This window comes from Lytechinus pictus, chromosome 19, assembly GCF_037042905.1.
Source record: "Lytechinus pictus isolate F3 Inbred chromosome 19, Lp3.0, whole genome shotgun sequence".
NCBI classification, from domain to species: domain Eukaryota; kingdom Metazoa; phylum Echinodermata; class Echinoidea; order Temnopleuroida; family Toxopneustidae; genus Lytechinus; species Lytechinus pictus.
This window is the reverse complement of record NC_087263.1, coordinates 14,579,752-14,597,098: the sequence shown is the minus strand read 5'-3', so window position 1 is coordinate 14,597,098 and position 17,347 is coordinate 14,579,752. Positions and strand designations below refer to the sequence as shown.

The 17,347-nt window shown below is 37.9% G+C and overlaps 1 protein-coding gene across 1 annotated transcript in view; it reads left to right on the top strand.

The window, feature by feature from the left end:
• Positions 1 to 17,347, top strand: part of LOC129283387 (uncharacterized) — a 163,236-nt gene that overhangs the window by 99,387 nt on the left and 46,502 nt on the right. The window contains exons 74-84 of the mRNA XM_064113673.1: positions 394 to 494; positions 1,768 to 1,924; positions 3,145 to 3,314; positions 5,136 to 5,247; positions 6,261 to 6,515; positions 7,881 to 8,159; positions 10,091 to 10,357; positions 11,617 to 11,901; positions 12,625 to 12,858; positions 13,695 to 13,795; positions 15,847 to 16,024. Of these exons, the coding sequence (XP_063969743.1) occupies positions 394 to 494; positions 1,768 to 1,924; positions 3,145 to 3,314; positions 5,136 to 5,247; positions 6,261 to 6,515; positions 7,881 to 8,159; positions 10,091 to 10,357; positions 11,617 to 11,901; positions 12,625 to 12,858; positions 13,695 to 13,795; positions 15,847 to 16,024 (2,139 nt within the window). The remainder of the gene's footprint in view (positions 1 to 393; positions 495 to 1,767; positions 1,925 to 3,144; positions 3,315 to 5,135; positions 5,248 to 6,260; positions 6,516 to 7,880; positions 8,160 to 10,090; positions 10,358 to 11,616; positions 11,902 to 12,624; positions 12,859 to 13,694; positions 13,796 to 15,846; positions 16,025 to 17,347) is intronic.

Below are 17,347 nucleotides of genomic sequence, written 5' to 3'. Positions count from 1 at the left end.
AGATGCATCAATGGCTACTATGCTAAAAATGTAAGATTGTAATGTACGAGGACATTGGAGTATAGTTCACATTACCGATCCTGATAAGATTTGAAGTGTCTCATTTGGATTTTTCAATAGAGAGGTGTATTAAGATCATTACAGCAAAGTAAATAATTAATTTTATAGCAGAACAAACAATCACTTTCTTGATGGGCTATAATACCCCACTTGTATTGCAACATAAGAAAGTTAGGGTATTGTGCCAATTAGGGATTTGGCAGTATGCCGTATCTGTTGGCCTAGTGCAAAGAGACCATGATGTTTTACACACTATAGCATTATGTAGTATTATGATTGCGATAATTGTTTTTATATATCGTTTTTTTCTTTTTTTTCTCTCTCTCTTTCTAGTATTTTCATCTGATCTGAACATTGTGGTCAAGTTTGTAAACCAGACATCTATTACATTTGAGTGGCAGCTTGCAGTGGGAGCAGATGGCTACGAAACGATGGTAATTACTAATAATTCTTTGATCATTTAATAATAATGAAACGTTTTCGTATAGCGCAAAATACATAAGCAAAGTTGCATATCTCTAAGCGCTTTTTACAGAAGGAGTGGAGATGGAGGGGAGAGCACTGGGTTCTTAGATTAATTGTTTACAAAATGGTGAATAAATGTGTTTTCAAGCTATTTCTAAACTTTTCGTATGGTTGTATATTTCAAAGATATTCTGGCAGATTATTCAATAAAATAGCAGCTGCATGTGAAAATGATCTTTCCCCATATGACTTTGTCACAGTATGTGGGACCTGTACTGATGACTTTTTTCTTGAACGTAGCATTCTGTCAGGTTTATATGGTGTTAACAATTCAATGAGATACAATGGAGCAAACTGATTGAAACATTGGTAGGCGAATAGAAGTACTTTGTAGTGTATGCGGGATTGGATAGGTAGCCAATGTAAGTTTTTTAAGACTGTACTCTTTGTGTACTGGGCCATGTACTCCTCTATACTGAACTATTTTCAGGGACAGAAACAATGGTTTGCTTGAGCGTGAAATGCGAAGTTCACGCGACACCTAGTGTGCATTGGTGCGAAGGGTTAAAAAATACACGTGAACACTATTTTGATACCACCATTTTTATATGTACATTAGACTGTGTCCAGACCCAAATTTAGTAGTTTTGGAGCTTTATCAAGAGATTAATTGCTGGGTTTGGATTGTTATGCATGAATCAAACACATAAGCAATTAATAAAAGAATTTTGGTAATGTTAATCATCCAATCTTTGAGATTTAATCGCAGATGTGCTTGCTTAGTTTTGTATCAACGCGCAAACAACCATTAAGATCTTGCGAATAAGCCCCACCTCCCCCCCCCCCTCACGCTAGACTATGCAATTTCGAAGTACCCCTGGCTATACAGAGTTAAAATTTACAGAGCTGATACGAAACTGTTAATAATAATAATATTCCGCTTTTATATGGCACTTAATGCATCGGAATGACGTCTCCGATATATTATCGTATCCTGGGGAGCATTCCAACAAGAGTTCCAAGACTCAATTGCTAGGCATACTACATAAGGCTTTTGCATTCTACCAGGTACCCATTTAACACCTGGGTGGAGAGTGGCAAATTGTGGATTGACACCTTGCCAAAGGATGCTAGACCATGGTGGGATTCGAAAAACACAACCCTCTGATTACAAGGCAAGAGTCAGAACCGCTACACCACGACGGTATTATAAACTCATTTTATATATTTTTTTTTTCACAGGTGTTCGACCCTACAGCAGGAGGAGTGGGTTCCCCACTAACTGTACTGAATGGTATCAATGAGAGAACGGTTTCCAACTTAGTCCCCGGAAGGAATTATCAGATCTCTGTTTCTGCATCAAGAGTGGATCAGAGTGACTCGATACAACAGAGAACATGTAAGAGACAGTTTGATTGATTGATTGATTGATTGATTTGTTGGATGGTTGGTTATTTGATTGATAGATCGATGGATTGATTGATTGGGTGGTTGGTTTGTTGGTTGATTGATTGATTGATGGATGGATGGATTGATGAATGGATAGATGGATGGATGGATGGATAGATAGATAGATAGATAGATAGATAGATAGATAGATAGATAGATAGATGGTTGGATGGATGGATGGATGGATGGATGGATGGATGGATGGATGGATGGATGGATGGATGGATGGATGGATTGATTGATTGATTGATTGATTGATTGATTGATTGATTGATTGATTGATTGATTGATTGATTGATTGATTGATTGATGGATGGGTGGCTTGATTGATGGATGGATTGATTGATGGATTGATTGATGGATTGATTGATTGGGTGGTTGGTTTGTTGGTTGATTGATTGATTGATGGATGGATTGATGGTTAGATAGATAGATGGATGGATGGATTGATGGATGGATGGATGGATGGATTAATGGATCGATTGATTGATTTGATGACTGGTTGATTGATTGATTGATTGTTTGATTGATGGATTGAAAATCTCTGACTTGCAGCCAAATGGCTGAATTTCACAAAATCCACTCTGTCATGCTGAGAGTTGAATTTAGACAACAACATTACAATGTTCAGCGAACCCAGAAAAAAAAATTTTATTTCATGTAAAATTTTATCACCTGACTTCACAATTATTTAAAACATGGCAGAACTTACAGAACTTGAAAACTTTATATATTATTCATTTTCTGCTTTCACTCACTGTTTAGCACCACTGTAAAGAATAATATGCAAGAGTAAAATCATGTTTTGAGCAAACTATGGTTTGATGTCCATGTGCAAAAATTGAAAGTTATTTTATTTTTCAGTTGAATATATCTACAGACACACCATTTCTTAACCTCATTTCTAAAAAGAATATTTTATTCATCATATTCCATAATCAGTTGGAATTTATGGAAATCATATTCTATGATACATGGGGGAACTGCCCGCATATGATGTTGCATATGAAAAACATAACAATTCATAACTCTCTTGCAATTTGACAGATTTTCATAGTCTCCAATATTTTTCTCCCATTTTTTTCATCTTTTATTAAAACCAACCTACTGTCAGGGTCAAATTCCCTTTTTAATGCAATTCTGATTTTGATTTTGTTACTTCATTTTCAGTACCCAATGCACCAAGTGACGTTAGTGTGGAGCCTGAGGCAGCAGCATTAACTTTGTCTTGGGATCCAGTCCCTGGAGATGTTGACGGTTATTATGTCTTCTACCAGCTCGAGGACAACCCCTACCAGATATCAGAACTCTTTTATGTGGAGGATTCACCTAGTCCGATGGTAAAATATTGTCTGATGGTTGAGAGTCAAACTTCAGTTCTGAGTGTAATTTTGGCTAGAGTGAAAATTTTTTTAAATTGCAGCTGGAAAATGATCCCTGCCAGTTATGAGAACTGTTTTACATTGGCGATCATTTACCAACCATATTTTTTATGGTTAATTTTAACACTCGAGTCTTGGTGTGAGTGTAGCTGAAATTGCTGATGACAAACTTATTCTAGATATGAGTTTAGCATGACATGGACATTTCAGCCGGAAGACTTCCTTTCTCAGACATTAGAACTGTTTTACATAGATGATCTTTCAAGTCCAATGGTAGTGTATTGTCTGATAGTTGACTGTAAACTCTATTTCTTTGAGGTCTAGAAGAGTTTTGTGACTTGAAAAAAAAAAACCTCTTACTACCAAGTAGAAATGACACATACATAAAGTATATTCCATATATCAGAACTGTTCTATCCAGCCCACACATTTCCTTGCTCTATGCCATCCACACTTGCCTATTCTCTAGTCTATGGTACTCACACACATTTACTTTTCCCGTACTTGATAGCATCAATGGATCCACACTCGCAAATTCCATATTCCATGCAACGAAAACACACTTGCCTTTCTACATATATGAAGGGTACCAACACACCAAACTCACATTTCCCATACTCTGTCCATCCAACACTAAACCTTATCCCATTCACCCACCCACACACACCTCTGTACTCAATCCAACACACACCCACACTCAATTTCTTCCCCACTCTTGCCTTTTCCGTTACTCCAGTGTAGCTCATCCACCCTCACACTGCACTCAACTTTTACCTTGTCTAAGACATCCACATGTTCAGTTCTTGAGACCACTGACATGCCCACATCCACATTTTACACACTTTATTGCACCTCCCACACTCACATTTTCCCCAATCTGTGCCACCCACACCCACCTTTTCCCAACTCCATCCCTCCATACATCCACATTCGCTTTTCTTTTACTCTAGCTCATATACCGGGCACTCTAATATTTTCTATTGGCTGGTCTATGATATCACACACCCACACGTACCTTTACCATACTGTAACCCACCCACACTCACATTTTTCATACCCTATGCCACCTACCAATACAAACACTTTCCATACTCTATCCACCCCACCCACACCCACTTTTTTCCCTGCTCTAACCACCCACATACCCACACACGTTCTGTTTTCTATCCCATTCAAACACCCACACTCACACTTTCTCTAATCTATCCCACCCAAACACACACACACAATCTTTTCCCGACTGTAGCCTGCCCAAACCCACCTTCTTCTCTGACTCACCCACCTACACTTTCTTTTTCCTAGTGTAAGCCACACACCCACACTCGCCTTTCTCTACTCGATCCCACCAACACACACACACACATGCACCCACCTTTTTCCTACTCTATCCCACCCACCCACACTCTTTATTTCCCTAGTCTGTGCTCCCACTCACCCACATTTCAACTTTATCATACTCTAACCCACAAAAAAGGCCTACACTTCTATTTTTCCTACTCTATCCCACTCTCAAACCCACACTCACTTTTTGCCTACTCCACCCCACCCACACACCCTTAACTTTTTTCTCTAATCCGTCCCACGCATATATCCTTTTTGAATGAGAGCGCTATTTATAACCAATCAACAACCACAGCAACCCACACACACCACACACACATTTTATCTTCCCTATACTGCCTACACACAAAAACTTAACTTTCCCCTATTCTATTGGGCAACATAATTCTTCTTCATGTGAAGTTATTTCTCAACTACCAGTATGGTTTGTTCATTTAGGTGCGAATTACAGGATTAAGACCTCTCACAGGCTACACTTTAACCGTTACATCATATTCCGGTGAAGGTATTGAACGTGAAATCAGCTCCACAGTTGTCGAAACTGCCACAGGTAATTGATTCCTCTTATTACCATAACAAAGGCAAACTATTTGAAGATTTCTGTAATCCTTGACATCTACAAAGAATATGCAGTGTACAATGCTGGGGGCTGTTTCATAAAACTGTTTGTAACTGAAGAGAGACTTTACGAATGACTGGTGATCCTTTCTTACGCGCTAAGTAATCACCAATGAACATTTAAGTGTATACCATTTACGACAAGAAAGAATCACCAGTCATTCTTAAAGTCGCTCTTAACTTACAAACAGCTTTATGAAACACCCACCTGTTCATGAGCTTGGGACATCAGAGTCCTTAGCTTTGCAACTTCCTAATATTGCTAAATTTTGTGCATGATTTTATGAACAACTGGAACCTGATGGGTGTTCCATCAAGCTGTTTGTAAGTTCCGAGCGACTTTACAACAACTGATGACTGTCTCTTGTGGTAAATGATATGCTGCAAATTTTCATTTAAGTTGATTAAGAATGGATCACCAGTCATTTGTAAATTCGCTTGTAATAAACAAATAGGTTTATGAAACACCCACCTGGGGACCGTTTCATAAAGGTATTCGTAAGTTATACTATTTATCAATACATTTGGCGAATTCATCTGAAGGCGGCCATTGATGCTCATTATTCTCATGATCTTTATTCACATGTATCTTTGTGTACATTGCTCTGAATGTTATCGTCACATGCTTAAATACGGATTCAATCTTGTGTTTTTTGTGCTCTTGGATTTATCATGGATTTACACAAAAGAGAAAGTGCCAGAGATTTTACTGAATCTGAGCCTCAAAAGAAAGAGGATTCATTTCTTTTTAAGGATTCTGTTCTTTATATTACATGTACCTCTTCAAAGAAATTTGTACCATGCGGCACATCTCAAATTATTTTATGTCAAAATTGACATTTGAGCCTCTAAATTTCTACTTTTTACTTCTAAAGATTGGCAGCTCTGCTTGTATAAAATAGGTGCATAGATGGGATGACGTTTTCATGATTCTTCCCCTTACAGTTGACTACAGACCTGCTGAGATCGTGATCGAAGAAGTAACAACCGAAAGTATCCGTCTCTCTTGGGGTGTGTCCTCTGATCCAGCAGCAACCGGCTACGTCATTGAGGTTTCTGGTGGGGATGACGTGTCCAGCTACACCAGGGGATTATTCCAGCAGAATATTGTCATCCCCAACCTCACACCCGGAACATTCTACACTGTCACAGTCACGGTGACCGGAAGCGGAGAGCAGGATACCGCAAGTGCACTGACAGGTTGGTCGATATTTTCTATTATTAACCGTATCAGACATCTGAGCAGGGCAACTTTGAAACATTGTTGCCTGCTTAAGACTGGGATCAAATGGCCGGTCAATAAAATTCCAATTGTTTATCCACGAGCCCAATTTATCGCCCGCTCAGGAAAGTCAATGAGAAAATGCGTGGAAATGTAGCGGGCAATAAAAGGCAGCGCTAACATCCGGGTATTCTACGCGTTTTTGTACGCGCGTCCTTGAACCGCGCAGCGCTATATGTCATAATGGTAATCAAGTTGAGACAATGCTGGATACTGCGTCCCTAGGCCAGGGACGCATCATTTCAATAACGTCACAATGGTAAAGTTCAGAGGCCCAGTCTGCTCAACATGAGAAACTAGATTCTCATTCTAAAAATTTAAAATATCTAAATTTTAACGATTTTTGCTCTAGATGTCTGATATGGTTAATAATAGCAATATTGACTGGCCTGGGGGCAAAAGGACATATATCGCCCTTACTAAATTGATATCACCCTCGTCTACGACTCGGGCGATATAAATCTAGTTTGGGCGATATATGTCGTATTGCCCCGAGGCCAGTCAATATTGCTTTACTATTCCACCGCAAATTTACTCCTCAGTTAGTATTTTGACCTTCTCCCTCTACAGTTGAATACCATCACCTATCCTAGTGACTCTGGTTGACTCGCCAGTGTATAAAACTATTAGTGCATGTTCAATTTTCAGGAGAGATATAGGTTACTTTGTTCCTTCTGATGACTCCTGGGGCCCGTTTCATAAAGGACTTGCAACTGTTGTAACTTTGCCATTATGGCAACTACCACGGAAACATTGATCCTGATTGGCTGCTGAGCCCTGTTACCATGGTAGTTGCCATTGTTGCAAAGTTACTGGTGAACAGAACTATTAGTGCATGTTCAATTTTTCATGCAAGCAAAAGGTTACCTTACTGTTTCTCTATCTGTAGTACACATGTAGCGCGGGCGAAATGTGAGGTAACACTGTCCCAACAATCACCCAAAGAAACTCCCCTATTATAAACTTGGATCATGTGTATCTTTCAGTGCCTTGTGCACCCAGTCTTTACCTTGACTCAATCTCTAAATTAGGAGTCCGAGAATGTTTTATTTACACTACAAGAACAAGAACATAGATTTTTTTTAATATGAAGTAATAGTGTGTGAAAAATTCCACACATACACACATGACCAGTGTGTTTATCTTCATCATCTTGAATTGGCACTTACTCCGGAAGAAGAAGGAGAAGTGTCTTGGTCTTCATGTTAGGGCAAACTGGACAAGCATGACATCTTCCTGAGGTAATTGAGCTTTGACTACCTTTATGTTTTTCTTTCTCACAGTGCCTACTGCACCAAGGACTCTGTCTGTTGACTCTGTCTCTCAGTCCATCGTCCAAGTGTCCTGGTCTGCTGGCGAAGGTGAATTTGATGAGTTTCAGATATACCTGAGGCAAGACGGTGAATCGGAGATCCACATTGATGATGTTCCTCCAACGCAGCTCACCCAAACTTTTGAAAACCTTGAACCTGATACCATGTACACTGTGAGAATTGTTTCTGTCGTGAGGAGACAGAATCTAGAACAGAGGAGCTCGTCTGCAGAAACTGATTTCACTACCCGTAAGTTAAGAGGGGTTACCACTACAAGCTTAGTTGTTTGAGAACCCCTTAATTTTTTATTTTATTCACTTTTATAATCTTGAATCTTTAGATATTTACCATTCATGTTATATAATTTCTATTGAATTATTTGTCATGAAATATATTTTGTTTTTGTTTACAGTTATGCAAGTGAATATTCATTGATTCATTATCTGGAAATGGTGATTAGCTGGAAATGAAAATAAATAAGTGAATAAAAATGTGAGTGGGTCTTGTAAGCAGCTTAGTGATTTGCAGAATTCTTCAGGCAATGGGTTAAAGCTTAGGCTTTCATAGATATGGGACAAGGAAACTAATCAATATACATGTAACGCCCAGCAATATTTCATGTACAAAATTAATAGGATATGAGGTGAAAAACCAACAATTCTGCAGAGACGGGGAAAAAAATTGCCCTCCTACTATCAAATTTTTAAGACTATTTCTCCAGAGTGTGATGCCATGAGGTTATCTGTGCCAATTTGATTGGGAATTTTTTTTAAATCGTAATAATAATAACAACAATAATACTCAATATTTATAAGATGCTTTTCCCACATGGCCCAAAGCGCTCACAATTTCAGTTAACTTATTTATACAAACAAAAATCAGAATGACATATTAAATGAAGGCAGTTGCCTAGAACAAAAAAGTTTTAAGGGACTTCTTAAATGACTCAATTGTTGGGGAGTGTTAGGGAGTTCATTCCATTCCATTGAGGATGCAACGGTGAATGTTCTATCTGCGGTATGTTTTCTTTTGGTTGGATATGTTAGTGTAAGTGGGTCTTCAGAGGATCTAGTTCTTCTACCTCCTGGGACACAAATTTCTAAACAATCAGACAAGTATTTTGGGGCTAGGTTATAGAGTGATTTGTATACAAAAAAAGTAACTTACGGTAGCATACAGTAGCAGGCATGATTATTAACAGACATAGGGTGGCTTGTTGGTAAAAGGGGAATCCAGCCTTGGCCATACAATGTTGTGTTGGGAAGGAGAAAAATAAATTACACAGAATGGTGAAAGTTTGAAAGAAATCGGACAAGCAATAAGAAAGTTATAGCTGCTTTAAAATTAGATCACTAATAGTATGTAGATTTCAAATTGGCAACTGGGTAAGTAAAATTATGACAAGTGGCATGGACAACTTTCCCATAGGCCATGTTCTTTATTATCAGGGATTCCCCTGGGGCAGTAATCTAAATATAACCCAGGTAGTATATTGTTTAATGTCCTCATGAATGAAAAAAAATAATTTGAAATAATTTTTTTTTGAAAAATGACATTTTAGCCATAATATGTATTGGAGTACATGGAAGAGTAGTCCTTGCCTTACATCACTATGACATCCCATATGCAGCCAATTTGAAGTCTCCATGAGTATAGTGCTTACCAATATTTACAACTTTTAAAAATTCATAACTTTCTTGTTGTTTGTCCAATATTGTTCAAACTTTCACCTTTCATCAACTTGTCTGATTTTTCTTTTTCTTATAAAAACAAGTTTTTATTTGGGTTGGATTCCCCTTCAAATTGTCCCTTGGTCTACACCCACTCCATCCACTTTCTGTTTCGTCTCATACCACATGGTCTAATCCTTTTTGTCTACAACCATTTTGCCAACTAACCATTTGGTTTAATTGAAATTTAGCCCTGCGCCCTACCCAGGTGAGATGAATGGATAACCTGTAGAAATTTAATCAGTCCTTGAACGCTTTAGGGCCTGTACGATGGCTTGGCTACAGCCGGGGTAGTAGTAATATGATACCAAGTATCAAGTGCAGTAGAGTATATGCATATAGTAACTGCACTATATAAACTGACCGTATTATCAATATTAAACACTTCTGCATTTTGCCATCCAAGCAACGATATCTTGTCATTTTTCATTTTCTTTTGTACTTCTTTAGAACCTAGAATCATCAATCTTGAGCAAACCGGAAGAAATCTCAGGGTGTCCTGGGCTAACGAGTTTGGAGATGACATTCTGAAATACCAGCTGATCTACATCGAGGATGAGGTGGATGCTACTTCCATGTCTGTGTTTGTTGATCCAGGGGTTGCGCCATCGGTCAATCTTATGAGATTGCGACGGGGCCAAACATACACGTTTATTTTGACAGCCGTCCGACTCTCCGGGAACCGAGAACAGCTGGCTTCTACCTCATACACTCTAAGTAAATCCATTTGATTCAATTCAGTTCATTTATTTGTCGAGTATGAAAAATACATAATGGATATCAGACAAATACCATGTAAATTGAACATGAAAATTTTACCACTGACACCCAAGTCAAAAATGAAATTTTGGAACCCAAGAATTACCCTTCATTACAATGTTAGGGAAAATGCCGGATTATATGATACAACAATTCACTAGGAAGGTTTTCTTTTAAGGAAACTCTTCCTCTTGACTTCTTGTAATAATTATTTTTTATTCAGTTTTATTTGTTATTTTCATCAACTTTCAGTAGGGGATTCAGTGGGGATTCTTTTATTTCATAATGTCTAGATGAGTTGTCAAATGTTGTCTTTTTTTTCCAAGTATAAAATGTAAACATAATACGGTGTGCTTAGAAATGCCCGTAGTAATCGCCTTTGTGAATATTATGTATCATTATTATTAATACTAATAATAAATAATCATACATATGATTTATATAGCGTCTTTTCCATTTTTATTAAGTGCTCAAGGCACTTAGAAGAGAGCAAACAGAAAAGTAAAAAGAACTTAGAGAAGTACAAGAAAGGGTAAATTAGAAATGAGAAAAAATGTCTGTCATCAAACCTAGTACCTGCTGGTGAACAAATGCAATTTTAGGTTGCCATTAAAGGATTTTTCAGAGTTATCATTATTATTACTATTATTATTATTGTCCTATGTGATTCCCTTTTATCTGTCTTGATAGTATTGCTGCTATGCTAACGCAGAATGAAAACTATCCCATTGGATGAAGTTTTATGACAGCCATATTTTTCACTCTCATGGGGAGTGTTTCATGAAGAATCTTGTCATTCATGTCCACTGACCTATTTGCTTTTAGCCAATCAGATGCAAGGATTTCAGTAGCTTGGAACAAATACTCTGTGAAAGTCACTGACTATTTGTTGAGCTCTTTTGGTAGGCAGGACATTTATCTCCTCCACAGCATTATGCTTATTAAGCAACATTATTATTTTGTGTAGAGCCTTTTTGGTAGAACTTTGTATTCTCTTTTGGGCATGTGATTGGTCCTGAAAAGGACCACTCAAGCGACTTGACCGTTGTGTTCTTTTCTTCAGGAGAATGGGCTTGGATCATTTTTTTCTGGACCAAATAGTTACCCACAGTAGAATAAATGCTGTAGCCTCTGTACTTATTCGTGCTTTGCCATGGAATCCTACAAAACTTACTCAAAGTATTCTTTCGTTTTGTCTTTTTTTTTTTCGTTCAAAGCACCATCACGGCCACAGTTCACTCTTTCCAGACCCTTCCCGTCCATCGTGAGATTCCTCGCAAGGCTCCTTGGTGGAAAAAATAACTTCTTGCGTTTCAGGGTCGTGCTACGAGCCTCTCCAGCAGGGGCTGGCACGCCCATCAATATTGACGTCCAAGTCCCAGCTGATGCCTGTCCAGAAATAGAGCTCTCCGGTCTCATCCCTGACACCGACTACCAGGTCACTTTCCTTGCAGAGTCCGGTGCTTCCTCAAGTGAACCTGAAATTGTAACATTCACAACGCGTGAGTTTGTTAACATATTATAAGTGTAGTACAACATTTTACATTTACATGTTTGAGTAAAAGCACAGCTAGAATTAATACATGTAAATTTAGAATACGTGTCACTTATAGTAAATGTAGAACCGGGAGTAATTTTTGTAGTAATAGAAGTGAGTAGTCTCAGTAATGGTGATAATATTAGTAGTATTAGCAGTACAGTGGTACAAGTTTAAAAGTAGTGGCGTTTGTAGATTGAAGTAATAAAAGTTGTAACAGTTGTAGTAGCAGTAGTAGAAGTGTAAGTGCATGTAGGAGTAGAGGGAGTATTGTGATGATGGATGTAGTTCTTCTTAACAGTGAGTTTTTGCAACTACTAAACAAATGCTTTCTGGAACTTTGAGAATCTATTGTCAAAAAGCTCTTCATGACAAAACAGTCTTTGTCAAAAGTCAGTGAATCAAAATAGCAGTATCTTCCTAGATTCTGGAGGAACAATATATTTGCATTTTTTTGTCGGCTCCGAAGATTTTCTGAAAAAAATCCGGAATTTTCAATAGATTTACAAGTCTTGTACAATCTGTCCCCATTGCAATTGTGAAAAGTCACTAGTATTTCTGGTAGTACATTGGAAGTTTCCCATTTAGGGGATTAGGGATTGCCCGGTTGCATGTTCTTCTTTTTCCTGACCATGATTATTATTTTTGGGCCATCTTGAAATATCAATGATGTTCACATCTTTTACAGCTGCGGTAATTGAACAAGGACAGCTGTCATTCGGCGAATTGACCTCATCCGGTTTCACAGTGTTCTGGTCACCCTTTAATGGTCTGTCCACATACACACTGACCATCGATGGAGTAGATATTGATGTCCCTGCGACAAGTGATCCGGTGCAAGCCTATGAATTCAGCAACCTAAGCCCAAGCACACTTTACACAGTCAGTCTGGCTCAGGGAGGGACGGAAAACATCAGAACACGTACGTTTTCTTTGTATTACCCCAAGGTTGCATATTTGGTCCTCTTTTATTTTAATATGTAAAGTGATCCAGTATAAGCCTGAATTTAGCAACTCAAGCCCGAGCATGCTGTAAACAGTCAGTCTGGCTCAGGGAGGGACGGAAGCTATCAGAACACTTCTTTCTTTTTTTTTTACCCCAAGGTTGCATATTGGGTCCTCTTTTATTTGTGTTAAGTGTTGATCCAGTGTAAGCCTGAATTTAGCAACTCAAGCCCAAGCATGCTGTAAACAGTCAGTCTGGCTCAGGGAGGGACGGAAGCCATCAGAACATTTTACCCCAAGGTTGCATGTTGGGTCCTTTTTTATTCATTTTGTTTGTCAATGACTTATGTAATGTAATTTTTTTTTTCCGTATTAGTATTACACAATCCCATCACATTGTCATTTATAACTCTTTGAAATCAATAAATTAGTTATCTATTGATTTTTTTTAATTTCATTTTAACACTGGTCAAAGTAATAATGCTTAGGAACAACCTTCCACTTCCATCTGAGAATAATGAATTAAAACAATTGAAATTATTGTATAAGCAATACCTCCTTCATTCATTAAGCGATCAATGCTCATTTTAATATTCCCTTTCTTTCTTCCCTTTTCTCTTACCCCAAGTGTTTATTTTTCTGCCTTAATCATCAAGAAAGAGGCAAAAGTATAAAACTACCTTAAGGAGTAATAATGGAAAGTTTATATAGATGTTAAAAAGATAGAATTTGGGGGAATGTTTGAGTTCATAAGATAAAGAATTTGATAATCGTTTTCTCACTCCTCTAAAAAAAAAATTCTAATACACATAGGTCCACTTGCTCCCGGTTCCTTAGTGGCAACGCAGGTCTTGGACACCAGCATTCAGCTTTCATGGATTCCTTCATTTGATAATAATGTTGCTAGATATGAGGTAGGTTGAGGATCATGATGGTGATGCTGATGGTGACAATGGATGATTTTATGTCCGGTGTTGGTTTTGGTGTTGAAGCACAATTTGGATTGCTTCCCTTAGCTCCAAAACCTATTCTGAGTTTGTTAAACTGATCCAGGGTCCCGTGACCAAAAGGTTGGCGATTAATCGTACGCTCGATTTTCACGATTGATTGTACTGTATAGCCAATGCAATCAATCGTAGAAAAAAGTTCAACGATCATTGCTAAGCTTTGTGTTACGGGCCCCAGATCACATTATTGACACCTCAACAACTAGTTAGTGACTTTTCAGGACCATCTTCATTTATGTTTGGTGTTATATTCCTGTCAAAATTGACCTAACACCAACACCAAAAGGTCAACACTGAACTTGAAATCACCCAATGGCATTGGCTATGGAGGAAGAATGATGATGCTTGTAATGACGAAGATGATAATGATGATGACAACTGACAGTGATGGTGATGGTGATCTTTATGATAAGGATGATAAATAGATATGATAATATTGATGAAGATGACCTCATTATTTTATAGTAATATTGCCAGATACGAGGTGGGTTATGGTGATGATGATTGTGATGATGATTGTGATGATGATGATGGTGATAAAGGTGATGATGATGACTGAGAATGATGGTAGTGATAAGGACAATTGTATGATGATGATGATGATGATGATGATGATGATGATGATGATGATGATGGTGATGGTGATGGTGGTGATGGTGATGGTGATGATGATGATGGCCTCATGGTGGACAGTAATGTTGCTAGATATGAAAAGGATGATCATATCGATGTTCATGATGGACAGGAGAGTAATAATGCTGATATGAAGATGAGGTGTTGGTAATGATAGTGATGATGGACACCATCCATGCCTCTGATAATGAGGATAATTGTATGATGATAATGATGAAAGAGGATGTTGATGATAAAGGTGTAATATCTATTATGATGATGACGAGTACAATCATCCCAAATTGATGTTGGTGATAATGTTAGTGACGATCATGATAATATTGATGGTGATGATGGTAGTGATTATGAGGATGAAAATGATGATGACAGTGACAATGATTAACTCTGATAAGGAAGATAATGAGGATTATGTTGAGGATAGTTAATGATTTAAATAAACACTTTTTCAATATCCTGTGGAGTTCTAGGATCTCAGTAGCTCATAAAAATTAATTGGTGATATTCCCTAACAAATGTCCAGTTTCCTAACCAAAGGTGTAATGTTCTACTTTGGGCGATAAGAAAATGGTTATTGAAATATTAGTTGGAGGGTGTCCTTTCAATTCCCTGTTATATGAATCTTAGTGCTTGATCATATGAATGATTTCTACACGTGATTACATATTGCAAGCGACAAATAACATATATGATCTCCAGGCTTTGTGAGAAAGGCTCCTCTGAAGTGTCTTGTTGTTTCATAAAGTGCATGTTAACGGGACACACTATCAATATCTTCACACAAATACACATACTTTTTACTTATGGATGCTTTTGAACGCAGGCTTAAGCCTCTGTATTCATATCCAAATTCCGTCTCGTCTTTTGGTTGGCTGGGTCAGCATCAAACTTGTATCTCACTGGTTGACATCTCCAATTTTTATCCAGTCTATTCTCGAAGCTATGGACACTGAGTGTATGAACTAAATCATTACTAATGGGGCATTGCAAGAAACTTGCGATCAATTGCAAGTCTATTATCAGTCTCTAAATCAATCATAGGTATTGCAATTACTTACAAATTTGCAACTGATTGCTAATCTGCTCCATGAAACAAGGAGTGTAATCTGATTTGCTACAGCTAGAATTGATCAATGAATTGTAAAATTGCCACAAAATATATGCAATTGATTGCAAATATTTTCTTGCAACACCCCTAAGTCTATTCCCAGGTTTCCTCATTCGTCTGTAAAGAAATTTCTCACATTTCTCAGTTAATAACTATCATGACCCCTGGTAGGCCCATGCACCTAACCCTTCTCTATATTCTGTCAATCCTTGGTTGTAAGATATGCTATTCGCCCGCTGAAGAGTCTGCCTCGCCCATTGCCGTCCCTGGAGGCAGAACCACCAACCAATACACCCTGACGGGACTTGATCCAGACACCATATACATCATCAGCATTGCTGCGGTCACAGGAAGCCCCGAAGTCGGGAGCGAAAAGCAAACAGTCTTTGCCACAACAAGTGAGTCACCAAGTGGGCCCAGTCTTACAAAGAGTTACGATTGATCCAATCAATCTCCAGTACATGGAAATCCATCACTGTCATAAATTTTTCTTTAGGAAATTTGCTCAATGCCCTTTGAGAACGAATAGAAGCATACTGAATTTTCAAAACACTGAATATGTGAATATTCATCATTTCTAGAAAGTATTTTGAACAAACATGTATTTACATGTAGATGTTGATGTTGCTGGCCTTCCATAGTTGCGATTGATGGGATTAATCGCAATTCTTTGTAAGACATGCCCAAGGTTACTGTATACATTTTGATCTGATTGGTGTTAGTAGTAGTAGTAGTAGTAGTAGTATTGAAGATTTTAGTGGGATTATTTGTTTTGCTCATTGCTGGATCTGCAACCAGGGCCCCGTCTTACAAAGAGTTGTGATTGATCCGATCAATCAGAACTATGGACGGCCAGCAACATCAACATCTGAAATGTAAATTTGTTCAAAACATTTTCCAACTACATGTATGATGATATTCATGCATTCATTGTTTTCTTGAAAATTAACTGTGCTTCTCTTTGTTTACAAAGAACATTGTGCAAATTTCCTGTAGAAAAAATATGGTATGGATGGATTTCCATAGAGTTATGATTGATTGGATCAATCGTACTCTTTGTTAGACGGGGCCCTGGTCCAGACATTAGGTGCTTTGTCAAAATCAGAGACAAGTCCTTTGCATGGGAATCCTGCAAGCTGCCTGTCGTTACCAATTCTCTCATTGACAAAACAAGGGGGAATGCAGGAAAGGCGCTATGAAAAGACACAAAGTATAGTGAGATTTATTACCGACCGTGCGCATCATAAGCGTCAGAAAATAATTCCATATGCTCAAATCTTTGCAACATCCTTCCAAAGGGAACTTGAATAGAAGGATCATGAAAAATGGTCAAAAACACATTCTCAAAGTCTGTATCTTCTCAAAACAACAAAATATGGTCAAAGTAGCTCATCAGTGATTTTGTTGCTTTCCCAATTTTTCCCTTAGAAAACGCACGTTCGATAATACGATACCTTGTTTAAGTGACGCAAAATATTTCACATGTGTAGAGGGGTCCCATTGGAAGCTGATATCGTAAAAAGGAAAAACAATTTCAACAAATTTTTGTACATATTTATATTTTGTAGGTATTTGGGTATTTATGATTAAAGTTTCGTGAATTTCATGTGAATGATGTGTTTGATGTGATTGAATTCATGAAAAGTGTTCGGTAATACAATCCACTACTGTACCTTTATAGCAGGATTCCTGCTAAAAAACACAGCACAGATATCTGACAT